The 16188-nt window shown below is 42.3% G+C and overlaps 2 protein-coding genes across 3 annotated transcripts; one reads left to right on the plus strand and one right to left on the minus strand.

The window, feature by feature from the left end:
* Positions 1 to 1699: 1699 nt before the first annotated feature.
* Positions 1700 to 6046, minus strand: LEPROTL1 (leptin receptor overlapping transcript like 1). Its single transcript, XM_059817733.1, has 4 exons — positions 5998 to 6046; positions 5371 to 5446; positions 3826 to 4012; positions 1700 to 2766 (listed from the first exon to the last, which is right to left on the minus strand). Exons 1-4 carry the CDS (start codon positions 6011 to 6013, stop codon positions 2650 to 2652), a joined length of 396 nt encoding a protein of 131 aa, XP_059673716.1. The 5' UTR covers positions 6014 to 6046; the 3' UTR covers positions 1700 to 2649.
* A 346-nt stretch (positions 6047 to 6392) lies between these two features.
* SARAF (store-operated calcium entry associated regulatory factor) lies at positions 6393 to 14887 on the plus strand. Of its 2 annotated transcripts, none has more exons than XM_059817783.1 (6): positions 6393 to 6491; positions 6971 to 7146; positions 8406 to 8796; positions 11922 to 12030; positions 14014 to 14132; positions 14652 to 14887. In XM_059817783.1, exons 1-6 carry the CDS (start codon positions 6398 to 6400, stop codon positions 14675 to 14677), a joined length of 915 nt encoding a protein of 304 aa, XP_059673766.1. In that variant the 5' UTR covers positions 6393 to 6397; the 3' UTR covers positions 14678 to 14887. The 2 variants fall into 2 exon arrangements, with proteins under 2 accessions (XP_059673766.1, XP_059673767.1); XM_059817784.1 differs by having other exon boundaries at positions 11925 to 12030.
* Positions 14888 to 16188: the final 1301 nt, after the last annotated feature.

The raw sequence follows: 16188 nt of genomic DNA on the forward strand, positions 1-16188 counted from the left end.
TCTGACAACCCTTGCAGTGAAGAAATTTTTCTTAATACCCAATCTAAACCTCCCCAGCGCAACATATCAGAATTTGGACATAAAACACAAACTGAAGATAAACTGCAGATTCGAGATACAACCAGCAAAGCCAGCTCAGTGCAACTAGTACAGCGCTGGATGATCGAGCCTCTTTTTATAGTCATCCAAGGTAAATGACACAAATACTCACTCTTAAGGACTACTGAGTAATCTGGTGACATCTCTTCAACAGGAATGACAACCACATTAAAGAAGGAAAAAAACAATTAATACTTTAAACAAAATACTCTTTTATTAGAGTATTTTTTATTAAACATACAGAACTCAAGATTGCTATTTAAAATTTTTATCGTTCAAAGTTTTTCCCTCTAGAAGGATGGTAACGCTATCTCAGTGCATATTATATGGAAGGATCATACCTCTCAAGTGTCTAGCTCATAAATCAGAGCAATACTGCACATACTCAGTGTACGAGCAAAAGAAGGTAATGCAATTAACATACAAAAAAATGCACCACCAATACATACACGGTCAGCTCTACGGCCCAGCAATCCAGAGAGTAGCATCACACTGAAAAGCAGGCTTAGCAGCACAGGAATGAAAAAGAAAACACAGTTCCTGACCAAAAAAAAAGGAGTCGGTAACAGATTCGGAAGATTTGTACAAATCCTAAGCATTCCTTCTTCACAAGGACCGAAAGGACTGCAAATTTAGCCACTGGTTTGGAAGATTTTCCAAAGCATCCATCATGCTGAGGGCAGGGATGCAGAAGTCTCGCTGACAAAGATGATGAAACAAGTGATTCTAGAGCCCTTACGCACCTCCGAACATCACCATCACAGGCAGTCTGGTGAAGCACGCACTTATGGCCGAAAGACCATCTGCTATAGATTGGCCTCTGCGCTGTGGTCTTGGCACCTATTTGTTCCGCTACCAGCACGGATAACATTGAGCTCTTATTTTACACACAGGATGACATTAACAAAGCAGCATGTGCAGGTAGCTGCACCTAGGCTGCCCCTACCTGCTGGTGTAAATTCCTTGAGCATATCACATAAGTAACTACTCTTACGATCTGACTTCAAATATTCAAGCTTTATACTTCGTTTACATCTGCGCACACATACTACAGCTGAGACCTACAATTCCGTGTCCTTTCATACTGCTCCATTGTTAAGCAAGACGTAAGCAATCGTCAGCTTTTATTTATGCCCAGTAAGCTTCCCAGACTTTTTTTTTTTTAAAGAGTTTAACAAAAATGTAATTTAGAAGTATGTTTGGTCAAGTTTATCACTGTATGTGGTACAATCAAACCTGGTTAACGGGCACTCATCAACTATCTTGTGATGGAATGTCTAATGGCAGATTTCTTTAAATGAAAGATCCAGACAATTGAGAGGTATGCAGAAAACTTGTCTTAAATATTTGGAGCTACATGTGCAATCTTACAGAACACAAGCTACAGTTACAGACATAACATTAAATCTTATTAACTGATAGTGCATAAGAACTTAAAAACAGCCAGTGAAATCAGTTCAGCCAGTGACTTCCAAAAAAGTCATGCCTCAACTGCATTGTGTGAAGGGGGGGGGGGGGGGGGGGGAATCATTCTTAGGCAAGTTTAACACAAAGTTTTAATCTACATTTGAAAAGCTGTTTTATTTTATATATATATATATATATATATACTATGTATAAAATAAATTAAAAAGGGGAAGGAGGAAATAGCTTTGTATATGCTTCAAATTAACACAGACCAGTAGTTCCATAAATGAACATTTTACCATCTTTGTGGTAAAAATCTGACATAAAAGTTCAAAACCATACAATACTTAGAAAGAGTTCAAAAGATATTTTTTAAAAAAATGGAATTTAAGCATCATTTTCCCTTCCCCTACAATACAATTTAGTTTTGTACGTCGTAGCATCAATACATTTACAGACTATCTGAACGTCACATCCACACAAGAATTGGTAACAAAGCAGGTAAAAGTGCTAGCGCTGTTAAAATTTAGGACTTCTCCCAAATAACTCTACCTGCTCCTCAGCCTTCTCCTGAAACGAAGGCTATCAACATTCATCACCCAGTTTGAGGTATGGGCAGAAGAAAAATCTGCAACTGGTACTCCCCACCCCGCTAAATTATAGCAACAATCTATTGATCTGGTAACTGACAATGGTGGTGCACAATCTCTTACCTCAGTTCAGCCTGTATATAATTTAATCACCATATAAAAAAAAAAGTTCTTTTGAAACACAGTACTAATGCTTAACTTAATATAAAATTTAAAAAAAACCACCTTTAAATCTGGAACAAGAACATTTAAACGTGGTTTCAAAGAAGATTTAAAGCTTCACATAAACACCGAACAGAAGGATGACAATTTTAAACCAAGAGAGCACCTAAAAACATACCATAGGTAAAAATGAAATCAATCCTCTTTCCACTTCATAAAAATGTCGAAACCTTGTCAGCAACAGTAGTACACTCAGAACGAACAAGGTGAAAAGGAGCATCTAGAATACTCAAAAGGCTTGCTATGCTACTTCTCTTTATTGCCCATTCTCTCATTTGTATGGATGGCCACTGCATGACACGATGCCTGTGATAGTTCTCGTATCTTCCTTTTACCACTGTTGCCAGCTGAAGTCATCATTGCTGCCAAAGACCAAGAAAAATCCTAGGATCGTGGCAAAGATGACTGTATTCCCCGTAAGAACAAGTGCACACGCGCCCCAGTAAATCTGTGAACAAGGGGAATTTAGTTAGACGCATTTTGAACTGAATACTGACAAGACAAAAGGTAATGTCTTAATGTCACATTCTAGACAAAGTTCGGCAACAGGTCCATGATGCAAGAAGGTGGTATCTCATTATTGGAGGTTATGCCAAGAAGCCTGGGTTTACCCAAAACGACTCGAGCAATTCAGTTAGCCAAGCAGCACTGCAAGTTTCTTCTAGCCATGTTCAGAGCGCTGGCTAGTGGGCACAGCTGTTTTGCTGTAACATCCAAAAGTAGTAAAGTAAAGCTAGGCAACAGCATCAAACACATCTGCAGCCCAGCTATACTTGCTAACCATGCTAGAAGACTTTTTTAAACAGACATTTAAGGATGCAGGTCTTCAAAATGCCAGCAGATATCCCAGTAACAAAAAAGGAGGTGGATGTTTTTCAGGGAGAGGAAGTGGATTACTCAAAGGGTGTGAGGCATTCAAACTGAACGTCTGAGCTATTCTTGCCTAAAGAGATTTTATGGAAGTGCACACCATCTTTTTTGACTTAGTAGTGCTCTCTGAAATTCACACAAGCAAGTTCATCTTTTAAAGGATTTTAGTGAAAAGCCATATACTGGGAAAGACGTAATGACAACTCAGAAGTTTAAAAAATAACATCACATATCATTTACAGTGAGTGCAAAAATGCATTGTTTATTCACGCTTCTTTACCCCAACTATTCCACAAAATGCCTTCAAAGCATTCTATACACTTTCATATTTGGTTACTTGCCTGTTAAGTTTTCACACTATTTTCTGTCTCGTTTTCTCTGCATTGCATATAGGCTGTTAGGGTTTATTCCATGACCACGTGAAGCAATTGGCAATCACGACATTCTGCCATGCTTCCGTTTCTAGTATCAGTTCTTCTTGCCAAAAGAACTCCTATTCTGTTTCCACTGCAACCATCTTAAGTACGTATTTATAAGAGTTGCTTAGTGCATGAGAGTTTTACCTTCAGTAAAAAACCATAAAGAACAAAGTTTTCCAGAAAAAAAAATAAAAAACATAGATGGAAATATTACTAACCAGTTCTGCTCTCGCAAACACTATTGGTAGCCCAAATGCTGAGACAACAATGCCTGTTGTAAGAAATATTGCTAGCTCCTTGCAGGCATTACTTGTAGCATCTGTGTCATCTACTAATCTTCTTGCTATGCAGTACGGGATAGGAGAAAGGATGTAAAAAAACAGAACAAACAGTGGCCAGTACTGGCTGAAAAAGAAAGGAGAAGAAAAGTTAAAGTTAACTTGATTTACTTCCTGTTCTTCCTAAAATCAATGCAAGGCATTTTCCCCATCCAACATCCACATTTGGGAAAGACAGACACAAGCCCAGAGAGAGCAAATCCTTCGCTTTGGAACAAGCTGACATTAATCCACAGACCATGTTTGTGAGCAGCTGCAGCTGACCTCAACGGCAGCAGCAGAGAGCTCACTAGCAGGATATTCATAAAGCAAGATTTCACTAAGCAAGCCTAAATCTAATGCCACTTCACAAGACGAGGTGAACTCTTAAGTTTAACCTGTCACCTTTACTTAAGCATTGCAGAGATACCTTTGTATAGCCCTCACGTCATTTTGCCTGTAAGCTTTCAGTGCACATACATCAAACAGAGTATTGTTCTCAGCCAATACTCAGCTGCCATGGGGGCACCAAGACATTATTTTTTTAAAATTTGAATGCAACCAACAAAAACCTACAAAAACTACACCATCATATTTGGCAACATTCTCTTTTATTGCTTGCAGCTCACCAGATGAAGATTTCTCAGACACACCAATGCAGCTGCACATTGTTTCAATAAAACTTTACTGCAGTTTGAAGGGTGATTGCACAATGATCTCCTTCCTAAGGGTTTGTCTCACCAGCCCTGGTTTTATAACAAAAGAAAGCTAGTCATATACGTAGAGGAGTACAGTTCACAACCACTAACAGGACTATCAACAGGATATTTGATATTTATTTAACTTAAATAAGTCAATTTAAAAGATTTTCTATAAAGCCAGCACTCACTTGCAAAGGGTCAAAGCCATAGGCCTAACTTTCTGAACTTTTGGTCTACTACTTCATATCTCCTGGAAACTAAGAGATGGGAAACAATTGACTGAAAATACAGGTAGCAGCTGCAATTATTCCAGACACTACATTACCAAGTGTGGTACGCAGCCAAGGATCCACCTGATAGTCACCGACAGCCCAGCTACCACTAAGTAGCCAGAGAAAATGCCAGATTATTCCCTGATAATACATACTTGCAATCTACTTCAGGAGATGCTATCTGCTTATCAGCCGCAGAGGGACAATATTAGAGACATGTTAGGACAGTGCATTCTTTAACAGTGTGCAGCTGGGCCTGGTAATTTAATTTCCATTGCCTTCGCTTTTATAGTGAATTAACTCCTGGATGATCTTTTTTCCACCCCAGTCTTTTGAATCAAAAAAAACCCCAAAAGCCCCAAAGACGCTCCTACAGGCAGAGGACTTATCAGTCCATAATTATGAAAGCTAAACTATTGTGGAGTGAGAGACATGCAGAAAGAAACGAAGAATAGGAAGAGAGTGCACGTTACTTGTATTGGGGAAGGGCACATCCAAGCATCAAGAACATTAGTCCGACTGCTCCCCCGAAGGACAGGCTAATCAAGGCTACAACGAGAACACAAACCGGCAACAGGTGAAGCGTTCAATACGCTGTATAAAACACCGACGGCAACCTTCACGTAACGCGACCGCGGCTCTACCGTAGCGAGAGCCCAGGGTGGGGCCCGCCGCGCTGCTCCCCCGCTGCCGAGGCAGAGCTCCCACCGGGCCCGGGGGCTGGCAGCCCGGGCAGCCCCTCGGGAAGCCCAGCTCCTCTTTCGAGGCAGCGGGCGGCCCAGGGCAGCCCGGGCAGAGAGGGGCTCGCCGGCTCCCACGGCGGCTGCCGGCCCCTCCCGCCCGAGGAGGGCCGCACAGCCCCTTCACCGCCCCTCCCTGCGAGGGCCGCCCCGCACCCGCACGGCCCGCCGGGCCTCCCGTGGCGGTGCGGCCCCACAGGTGGAGGCCGCAGGGCCGCCCTCCCCTCCCCGCCCCGGCCCGGCAACCGTAGGGCCTCCGCCAGGCAGCAGGGCCCTCGGCGCTACACGGCCCACCGGGGGAGGGGGGGGTGGGGTGGCCCCCTGCTATTGCCAGGGCAACCGCTCCGCCCCCCCGCGCACCTTTGATGCCAGCCATGGCGCCGCCCGTCCCGTGAGCTGCCCAGGCGGAGGGGCGCGCGCCGGGAAGCGGAACTGGCGCGGCCGGGAGCCGTTTCCGGGAGGGGAGCGCGCAGGCGCTGAGCGCGCCCCGCCCACTCTCCTCGCCCGCTCCGGCCACGTGACGCGCGCTCCACCCACCGCCCCGAAGCGCGGGAAACTGTCGCGCCGTCACTCGAAGCAAGAGACCCGCCCGCGGCGCTCCGCTCCCTCGCCACCCATTGGCCCTGATGGCTGCTAGGGTGGGGCTTCTGGGCGGCTTAGCGGTGCGCATGCACCCCCTCAGGCCCCGCCCCTTCCCGTAGGATCAGCCAATGAGAGGCGCTGTGCCCGGTGAAGACGCTTGACTCATCCTGGGGTTGTCATGGCGGCTGCCGGGCGAGTTATGGCCGCCCCCGCGCTCTTCCTGCTCCTCCTCTGCGCTGCCGCGGGCCCCACGCAGTGCTGGGATCAGCCGGGTGAGATCTGTGGGGCTGGGTATGTCTCCGCGAGGCCCTCCCGGCTGAAGGAGCCTCGAGCCCCTCAGCTGCCCCTTCCGTCTCTCCCGTCGCCATGGCGGCGGGGCGGGGACGCGGCGACTTCTCACGCCCGAGCGTTGCGCAGCGCTGCCGGCTGAGCGGCGGCCTGGTAAGGGGGAGGGGGCGTGCCGGGGCCTGCGCCGGGAAGGCGTTTTGGTTTGGGCTCCCTTTAAATCGGCCTGTGCCGCAGTGATAATGCTGCTGTTGCACACGCTGAGAGTAATAACCCGGAGCCCGCTCCGAAGGAAATGGGGGACTCTGCCGTGTGCCTCTCTGCGCATCTAATGCTTCTTAGAGCTTGCCTTTGAAGAAGCACGCTATGGCATTCTTTGTATTGTCGGCCTTTTCCTGAAAGGAGGCCCTGGTGGCTGAGGGGAATGCATCTGTACAGACGCTGACCTTTGTGCTACCTGTTTCAGGGAAGGTCCTGCTGAGGGAGATACAGGCGCTCACTCTCCACAGAGGTCAGTACACGACATCCCGGCGGACAGCATCAGTCCCTCAGTTACAGTGCACGGGAGGCACAGCTGGCTGTTCCCACGTCCCTGAGGTTGTTCAGTGTTATAACAAAGGTTGGGATGGCTATGATGTACAGGTAACTGTTTAAAACTTGTTAAACGTTTAATGAAATTGTCTTCTCCCAGACTTGGTAACTTCTGAAGGAGAAAAGAGTAATGGGGTAGGGTGTCAGTTCAGTTTGCCTTTTGTTAGAGGACCTTTGACAACTAAAACTTAACCTCAATACTTTTGGGGGTTGGATTTTCCAGAACTACTGTAGCTATATCTTTGAAATGTCCCTGAAGGCTCTAATGTAAAAACACTGTATACAAACCTCCATTGGTTTTAATTAAAATGTTGCTTGAGTTTATAAAATCAAACTCTTGTGAAGCCCAGAGGATGCTCTTGCTTTGATATTGCTGTGTGGATTTCCAATTTTTATTGGAGTAGAAAGGGCTATAAATATTTGCATCACCTTTTAAAACTAAAACTACCTTTTAAAAACTAAATTTCAGACTTATATGACTTCCTTTTGCATGTTAGTATGTCAGTACCAGTCAGTAAAGTCCTGTGTTTCTGTTTTGTTAGCTATTACTTAGGCTTCTGTCAATAGATTAACCAGGAATCAAGGCTGAAGAGAATTGTTAAAATTGATGCAGTATTATAGAAGTATGGTCAAATTTGAATTGGCAGTGGTACTGCTGTCCTGAATTATTAATTTAGAAACTCTTCCCCCACCCCATCCCCCAAAAACATGTGCCACTTGCAGTTGGACGTGATACCCAAATTCAGATAATTCAAGGAAATGTGAGACTGAGAAATCTGCATATATTCAAATACAGAATCGCAATCTGATGACGTGTTGCATATGAATGACTAATGATGTCTGTCCCAATTTCTTTGATTTCTGTATGGACACAAATGGAATCAGGTGCACTGTATTTCAGGCTTCCATATTATGTTTTTGTAGCTGCCATCCAGTTTACGTGGGCCGGGCATTTATTAAGTAACTGATGCACAGGCTACAGGTTATTTTTAGAAGTATTCCTATGCCTAAAGAAGGGATACTGGAAAAACCTGTTCAGTGAAGAAGAACAAAATCTTCCAGAGTTGTAACTCTTCTGTGTTCTGAAAGACTGGATTTTTTTAACTTTCAGGATTTTAAAAAACATTCCTAGTTAACTTCAAATTCCTAGTCCTTTTCAAAATAAGAGTGCTCAGAACCTTCTTACCTGTGGCCTTTTAGATGATTTGTTAGCAATTACTGCTTTATTTCAAAGTCTGTTTGGGGAAGCAGATAGGTATTTCATCTCTGGAGCAGGAGGTTTTACTTTGTATTGTGCTTGTTTCTTTCAGTGGCAGTGCAAAGCAGACTTGGAAAACACCTACCGTTTTGGGAAAATGGAAGTGAGCTGTGAAGGCTACGATTATCCGGATGATCCTTACATCTTAAGAGGCTCCTGTAGTTTGCTGTTCAGGCTAGAGCTGACTGAGGAAGGTGAAAGGAAAGTGAAGAACTCTGGAAGCTTTGGCTCTGGCTATTATCAGTCAAGGAGGGATTCTTCTGATTCTGGTGCTGGAACGATTGTTGTAATTGTTCTTCTGGTTCTCGCTTTTGGAGTATACAAGCTCTTCCTTGGCAACCAGCAGCCTCAGCAGAGTTTTGGTGACAGTGATGGATTCACTAGGCCTTCCTGGCAGAGTCAGCAGGCACCTCCTCCTCCTGGTTTTAAGTCCAGCTTCACAGGTGGGGCTCCGAGCCATTTACGGTACTCAAAAGAGCAAGCAAGATTGTACTGTTTTATCTGCAGTAAGTGCAGGTGGGATAGACTTAAAACCAATATTGGCAGTTGACTCTGCTGAATTGGCTGCATAGCCTGCAGCCAGCTTTGCATTCTGTTCTTTGTTCAAAAGTGAAAATGAGAACTTGATTTCCCACAGGCTTTCAGGGCAGGCTGTGCAGCAAGCTGCCCTTTGAACCTTTGAAAATCCATCTCCCCATGCTCTGCAAACATTCTTTCATGCACTGTGAAATATGAGGATTGTGACAGGGAAGAATAATTTTCATAAGTAATCTGGAAGAGAGGATAGTCTTGTGCAGGCAGAAACAAACTCATGCCAAAGAAGCACTTTGAAATTTAACAGAAAGGTCTTTCAGCCATTGGGCTGCCTGACCCCTGATTTCATTCACAAAGCAGTTGATGGAGTTGAGTATCATGTACCAGTCCTCTGTTTAACAGGTGCTTCAGTGTAGTCCCAGTGCTTGAAAGGTTTGATTCCCAGAGCAGAAAACAGTGTCTGTGAACTGTCTTTAGAGATGCAGCGCCTGAATCTCATGTAGTGCCTTTCATTTGAAGTTGGAAACCGTATACAGTTTGTATTACGGTTGGACTTGATGATCTTAAAGGTCTTTTCCAACCTAAATGATTCTATGATTCTATAAGCAGTGACAAGGCTGCTGCAAGAAAAATACGCACTTTTCTTTTCCCAGAAAACAGATGACTTTTGTCACTTAATAAATGGACTGCCTTAGACAGTCATAGTGTCTACAGGAAATAAACATTATTCATCAGGTGTCTGACCAACTCATTTAACTCTGTGAACATGTGAAATGCTCACAACACTGGAACTCAAATTATATTCTGACTACTTGCATGATCTTGGTCTTTTTTTTGTGAGATAGAGAAGGGGTTCTATCAAGTAAATAAACAGCAAGGATTAAGTTTGCTTAGTCAAAAGCTTGTATGTTAGTAATGCTTGTTAATGATTTCTTCCAGGTTTGTTCAAGCCGCTCGGCCAACAGAGGGTGCCAGTATAACTACTGGATACCCTTGTGCAGGGCATGTGCAGCAGAAGCTTAAAGGGGTTCTGCTTCCGTATTACTAGTGGCTTTGCAAATTCGTTTCCACGTAGCTATTTCAGACTTCAGACAGTCTGTCTATGCTGCATGTGCATCCGTGACCTTGTGTGTGCATGCCACTTGCCACTGCCGTTATTGTGGTGGTTACTAAGAACCCTGGTCATAAGACAGGACTCTGTCATACTGGGCACAGGCAAAACAGAGTGCACGGTTACTTACTTTTTTTTTTCTGTCCTGTTCCTTGTCATTTAATTGCACCAATGCAGTTTTCATTGCAGGAATCTGAAATCTAGCACGGGTAGGGGCTTGCAGATATGTTTTCTTGATTAATACTGGAAATTTAGACACTTAAAATGCATATTGGGGAAACACATAAGGCTTAACTTACAGCGTTTTTAATAACGAGTGTCAATGATTTCTCCTTAGATTTCAGAGGAAGGAGGAAAACCTCTTGAATGTGGGGCCAGCTTAAAAATATTGAGTGTTATGCTACTTCATGCATTTAGTATCTGCCTTAAATTTTGGCAGCAGAGCAAAAGCATATCTCTGAGTGTGTATGTCCATGTGTTCTAGGAATGTATTAGTCTTTGAAAATCTGGATGGTAATGGAAAGCAATGTTGTTCACTTATTGCTGTTAATATTTAATTTGCCTCATTTTAAATCCCTCTAACATGCAGAATGCATCCTGGGAAACTTGTTTAGCTAGCCTGTCCTAATTAAATTGTACTTTTTTCTTTGTTAGTGGTTTGACATGATCCTTAATGTTTGTTCTAGATATTTCAACAAAAAATTACTCAGTTTTCTGAGTCAGTGTTCAGCCATGGTCCTTTTGAACAAATGGGTTGGTTCATCTCCCTGATTAACATTGTTTTTACAGTAAATCAAGTACTGTAATTTTTGTTCCAAATCAGCATAGTTTAATGGGTATATCATCCCAATGAGAGTTTATTTTTCTCCCAATGTATTCAAAATGAAATTCAACATCAAATCCAATGTAGACTTAACCCGATTATTTAAATTGTTTTTTTATCTTCCATGACTTCAAACAATCCACACCAGTTTGAAAACAAACCAGGCCTTGTATAACTTCTACATACAAAGTCTCGGTCCACTTGTTTAGGTGGGCATATTTCAGGCAGACCATAATGTTCTCTTTAGTCCTTCCCTTTTACACTTCCTTATGTGCCAAACCTGTGGTTGAGCTTATTCTTGCATCCTTGTTTTTCTCTAGACCAGAAAATGATTCTACTTTGGTTTTGCATCTTCTCTTTTTATTTCTAAATGGAAGACATGGGGTTCTGAGTCAGAACCCCATGTTATGTAGGTCACGTGAGAAATCTGTGACTCACCTCACCCCACAACCCACATCATATCCTTGCAGTTTCATCAAGGTATTTGTCAGGCTTGGTGACTCATGCATGGTGAAAACTTTGCAATGTGGTTGCAGTTAGCATGTCTTTTGATAACAAATGCCCGACTAGCTTTACCAGAAACAATACAAAGTAATGTTGGCCATTAGACTGAGCCAGTGTTACTCAAAATGTGCAGCTGTTCTGAGTGAGGTTAGAAACAGTGTGTTCTAGTGGTTAGTTCACTGTGTGGTCTTACGTACTTCATTTCTGTTCCTGCATCTGCTTCTGGCCTGCTGTGTGACCTTGAGTAGATTACTTTTTCTTCATTTCCTTTTCTATTTTCAATCTAACTTGTCTGTTTATAAATCTGCAGGCAGGGACTCTTTGCAGTGTTTTGCAAGCATCAGGGCTGTGAGATTGAGTGGCAGCTAATTTTTAACGTAAAACTCTTTACATTCGTTAGTGTTTGTTTCTATGTTTTTTCCTGCTTTCCAAACTGTGAGGCCTTTCAAATTAAGCTTGATCAAGAATCTACTGAAATCAGGAGGAGTTTATTGTCTAATTTTCCATTATTTAACAGGGGACAGTCTTGTTGCAACAGCTGGCCTGAAGATTAGGTGCCACTAACTGATATGTTTTCCATTTTCATCTTGTTTAAGAAGGCAACAGCTTTGGGACTCATTCCAGCCATGGAACCAATTCAGGACCAGGATTTTGGACTGGATTAGGAGCAGGAGGCTTGCTAGGTTACTTGGCTGGCAGTCACAGGTAAAATATGCATGCTATCAGATTTTAAGTATTTAAGCTTTCGGGGGTATGCCATATACTATGTTTGCATAGTTTCTAAGCTTTTAGGATTTTTATAGCTTGAACAATACAGGCCTACCTCTAGAACAATTTTGAGGAGCAATCTATAGCTCCGGCAGCAGAGAGGTTTTAAACATGTTTCTGGGGAAGAAGAACTGGGAGGACTGAGGTACTTCATTCTGTTTTAGCTGATTACTCTGACCTGGCATGATGGCCTGCAAATTTAAAATGAGCATTTGAACAATCTGTCTGCACACTGCGTTAAAACACAGGTCATAATATTAAGCTTAAAACCATCTATAGATAGATCTCATATCGGTGTCGTCTCCTCTAAAGTCAGTCTGGATGGCAGCTGCTCTTCTGTGATACTCAGTGTGGTGAAATTAAACAGCCTTTAATCTACAGTCTCCTAATGGTCTAAGTATGGAAATCCAAGAGGTGTGGTTTTCCAAAGGACTTGTAGGTCATATGTAAGTTGCATTTTGGAAAAACATAACACAAACAGCATTCAAAAGCCGTTTCGGTGCCGGAGTAAACATCTGCTGATCATACTTGCTAAACACTTTTAAACATTTAAAATGCATCATTTTTAGATAAACAGTTTAAAGGGAGCAATTGCTGCCATTTTAGGCTTCACCAGAGGAAATATGTGGCTCCTGCAGGGAATCTTTAGAGCCCAAGCAGTTTCCTCTATTAATCAAATAACGGCACGTGTATCAAGTCTACTCCTGTAGGAATGTGTTAATATAACAGATTAAATATAACCACATACGTTTTTTTATTGAAAGTTTGAGAGTCAGAGATCATGTGGACAGGGGTCTGTTAAAGCATCTTCCTCCATTGTAAAGTTTTTTGGTAATGACAGAAGCCTTATCAAGATTGCCTGTTTATTAAGGAAGTAGACACTTGGAACATAAAAAAATTTCTAAGGTGTCCAATGTGCAGTCTTGATCTCATAGTTAAGTAAGGTGAAACTGGGATGGTGATGCCATCATCGTTAGAAATTGTCTATAAATTCACTTTGAATAGAACTTTAGAGGTTAAAAGGTTGTATCTTGTTTTATTAGTTTAACCCTGCTAAGAATTCTTAAAAGGTACAATGTGTTAATGGTTTTCTTGACTTAATATTTCTTATGTCTTAAATACATAACCCTTGTGTTTAAGCATTTTATTTATGTATTATCTACATACACGTTTGTTCCTTGATTTCCATACCTCACACGCCGTTCCCCCCCCATTTCAGTAGCCGCCTCTTATTGTTCAAGATTAGAGGCCTAACTGAATATTTAAGACCAAATACATGAACAAGCTTGGAACATGAACAATACATGAACAAGCCATCCCTAACTTGGATGGCTTCTCTTTTAAAACAGTCTTTGGTTCACTTTTTTTTTTCAATTGTTGGAAATGATGTGCCTGAAAATGCTGTTGCCAGAAAGTGCGAGATAACTATTTGTAAATTTCAACAGCAGGAAATTCGATATCCATAGAAGCAAGTAATTTAAAACAGTGAATCAAAGGTCATGATGTGTTAGTCTTATTGATACAACCTTTTCAAGATAGTTAACGGAACAGAGGGATGTTTTCTTTTGTCTTACATGGCTGGGATATAGGTGTTGCCAAAATGCATTTAAGCTCCAGATGTCAAATCTACTTTCTTGTCTGACAGAATCTAAGGTTAGAATTTTAAAGGGAAAAATTTCCTCATTTGCAATCGTTAGAATTGCTTATTCTGAAGAATGAGGTTTAACTTCCTGACAACACTGAATATCCTTGCTATCAACATATGTTAATTATATTAAATAGGGAGATTTCCAGCTTTGAAACAACTGCCTGCTTACAGTTTTCCCTCAGAGATGCAGTCCCCTTGTTGTTTGGAATGGTAATTTCTTAATTAGTAATGAAGCAGTAATGAAGCATTCCTTCTACTCTGTTTCTCATCAGAGCACAGCCACGTTCCCCATATTACAGTATGTGGACGGATCCCACAGCTGCACCTCCCATGAATGGGCAGTCAAGCAATTCCACACAAGGTAGCAGTTCAGGAACAAGAACTGCTTCTGGTAAGGCAAAAGACCTTTTAATCTCCTGAAGCTCGAGAGACTTTGACCTATCAAAAATACACAGATGTTAGCTGAGGTTCAGCAAACATTCTTTGCTTTATTTTACCACTTGGTACAGGTGGGCATGTAACAATGTCCCTTATTTCTGTTTCCTATGGAAGGAGGGCAGCATTGTGGGGCGTGAAACTCCCCACAGGCCTACAATGGGAATGGTACCATCGGCACTGGGTTTGTCTTCATCTGCAGGGTGCGTTAGTTTAAGGCTTTCCCCTTTGGCGTGCACTACGTTTGCCCTTCTCTAGCAAACATGTACAAACATGATTTCTTTGCAGAAAGCAGGTTGTCTAATCTGTAAGAACAGAATATTTTTCAGGCCAGTCAGCTCAACAGTTGCTTGCTGCTATACTTTATGTGAATATGTTTAACTCATCTCACTTACCACCTTTAGCCTTTTTAGAACTGGGGAGAGACCAGTGGAAAGGCTGTGGTGGAGCTGACACTTTTTTTTTTCCTTTGCAGGCTTTGGGGGCACAAAACGAAGATGAAATCCTTGACGTTACTCCATCTGAGTGATTGAATTAAATCTTCTCTGTGCTAGCACTTTTATTAGTAGTAGGCTTCAGAAGTGGATATGAGAAGAGGTGTGAAGGACTAGGCAAAGAATTCTTTTTTTTCCCTGACGAAATATGGACTGTTACTCTTGTTTAGGGTATCACAGGTGCTGGAACATCCACTATTTCACAACAGCAGCTTCTCTTAAGATACGCAATAAACTTGTCCAAGTTAAGAAGAACGATGTCACAATACTTACATGTTTCTGTCTATACTTGAGGGATTATGGCAATGGTAGATTTACCAGATTTTCAAAGCAAGTGGCTTACTTGTGTTCTGGGCTTAATTTCTGAGGTTTTTCTTTTTCTTGGTGGTCCAGCATCTGAAAGGCCTAGTGTGTAATCCACCTGATTTCTAAAGGGTGCTGCTCTTTGAAGCTACTTTTGTTTGTCTTTGTAAAATTCATGTGAACATTACTGTAAGTGCAATCAGCTACTCGGATGGGAGTTGAGGTTTTTCCTTAGTGGAAAAGAGCAAAACTAGAGAGAGAGACTGATACTAATCTTACATTCGTATCTGTGCTGTGTGATTATCGGAGCCAAAATTTGCAGATTCAAGGATACTCCCATGTTTTAGGGTTTATCCAAGTGACTGTACAAACATGGGGGATTTTGTGTATAAATTATGGGGAAAAAAAAAAAACCACCAACCTGAAATGAGAAGAGATGGTTCTTCTCTAATTTGGACCTTTTTCTGGAAGACTGAGGTCATTTAAATTCAGGTGGCTACAGACACTTTGCACACATTGAGGCTCCAGACTTTTCTTTTTACAGTGGATGTTAGCAATGCTATGAAAACTTCTGATGTGAACTGGCTTGTATCTCAGTCCCTGTCTGTCCTGCTAGATGGCTTGTCCAGGAGACAGTAAACCAAAAGTGCTCATTGCAAAAGGAAAGGTAGCATTCTTAATCTGAAGCTGGTAGTATCTCTAGAACATAGCAGGCCTTGAGACTAAGCAAAGAAAGGAAATTCAGTGTCTAATGGGATGTAAACTTTCCCAAATGTACTTTTTTTTTAAAAACAAAGTGCTGTCAAAGTGGGAAGCAGGGAGGCTTTGCTTTGTTCTGTAATGATATTTTTGGGCTCAGAGAAGTGTCATATATTTTTTGTGTTATTGACTCTGCCCTGGGAGAGGCATTGTTGAAAAAACAGAAATTTCTCAGGATTGGGGGATAGGGGAAAAGAGTGAAAAATGGGCTGCTTGACCAGCACATCTTCTCCAGAGGCCATCCTAATACAGCTTAAAAGTGCGTGTGTGTGCGCACAGCTTTCCTATGCTGGCAGCAGTCTGAGAAGCATAGCTTCCATCCTTGTGAAAATACTGTGTCTGGAATTGATGTAAACTATTACAGCAAAAGCAAAGCACTGTTTTGCTGATACAAGCTGCATCTCCACAAAGAGATTTAGCAGGTATGGTTAGTCTAGGAAAGTGACTTCAGTGTTA

Source organism: Gavia stellata, chromosome 5, assembly GCF_030936135.1.
Source record: "Gavia stellata isolate bGavSte3 chromosome 5, bGavSte3.hap2, whole genome shotgun sequence".
Taxonomy (NCBI): domain Eukaryota; kingdom Metazoa; phylum Chordata; class Aves; order Gaviiformes; family Gaviidae; genus Gavia; species Gavia stellata.

Coding starts and splice junctions, on each gene's coding strand:
- SARAF (XM_059817783.1), top strand. CDS start 6,398: ATGGCGGCTGCCGGGCGAGTTATGGCCGCCCCCGCGCTCTTCCTGCTC. Junction 7,147..8,405: donor GGGATGGCTATGATGTACAG/GTAACTGTTTAA, acceptor TGTTTCTTTCAG/TGGCAGTGCAAAGCAGACTT. Junction 14,133..14,651: donor AGGAACAAGAACTGCTTCTG/GTAAGGCAAAAG, acceptor TTTCCTTTGCAG/GCTTTGGGGGCACAAAACGA.
- LEPROTL1 (XM_059817733.1), bottom strand. Junction 4,013..5,370: donor TGTGCCCTTCCCCAATACAA/GTAACGTGCACT, acceptor TTTCTTTTTCAG/CCAGTACTGGCCACTGTTTG. Junction 2,767..3,825: donor TGTTTGCGAGAGCAGAACTG/GTTAGTAATATT, acceptor CCTTGTTCACAG/ATTTACTGGGGCGCGTGTGC.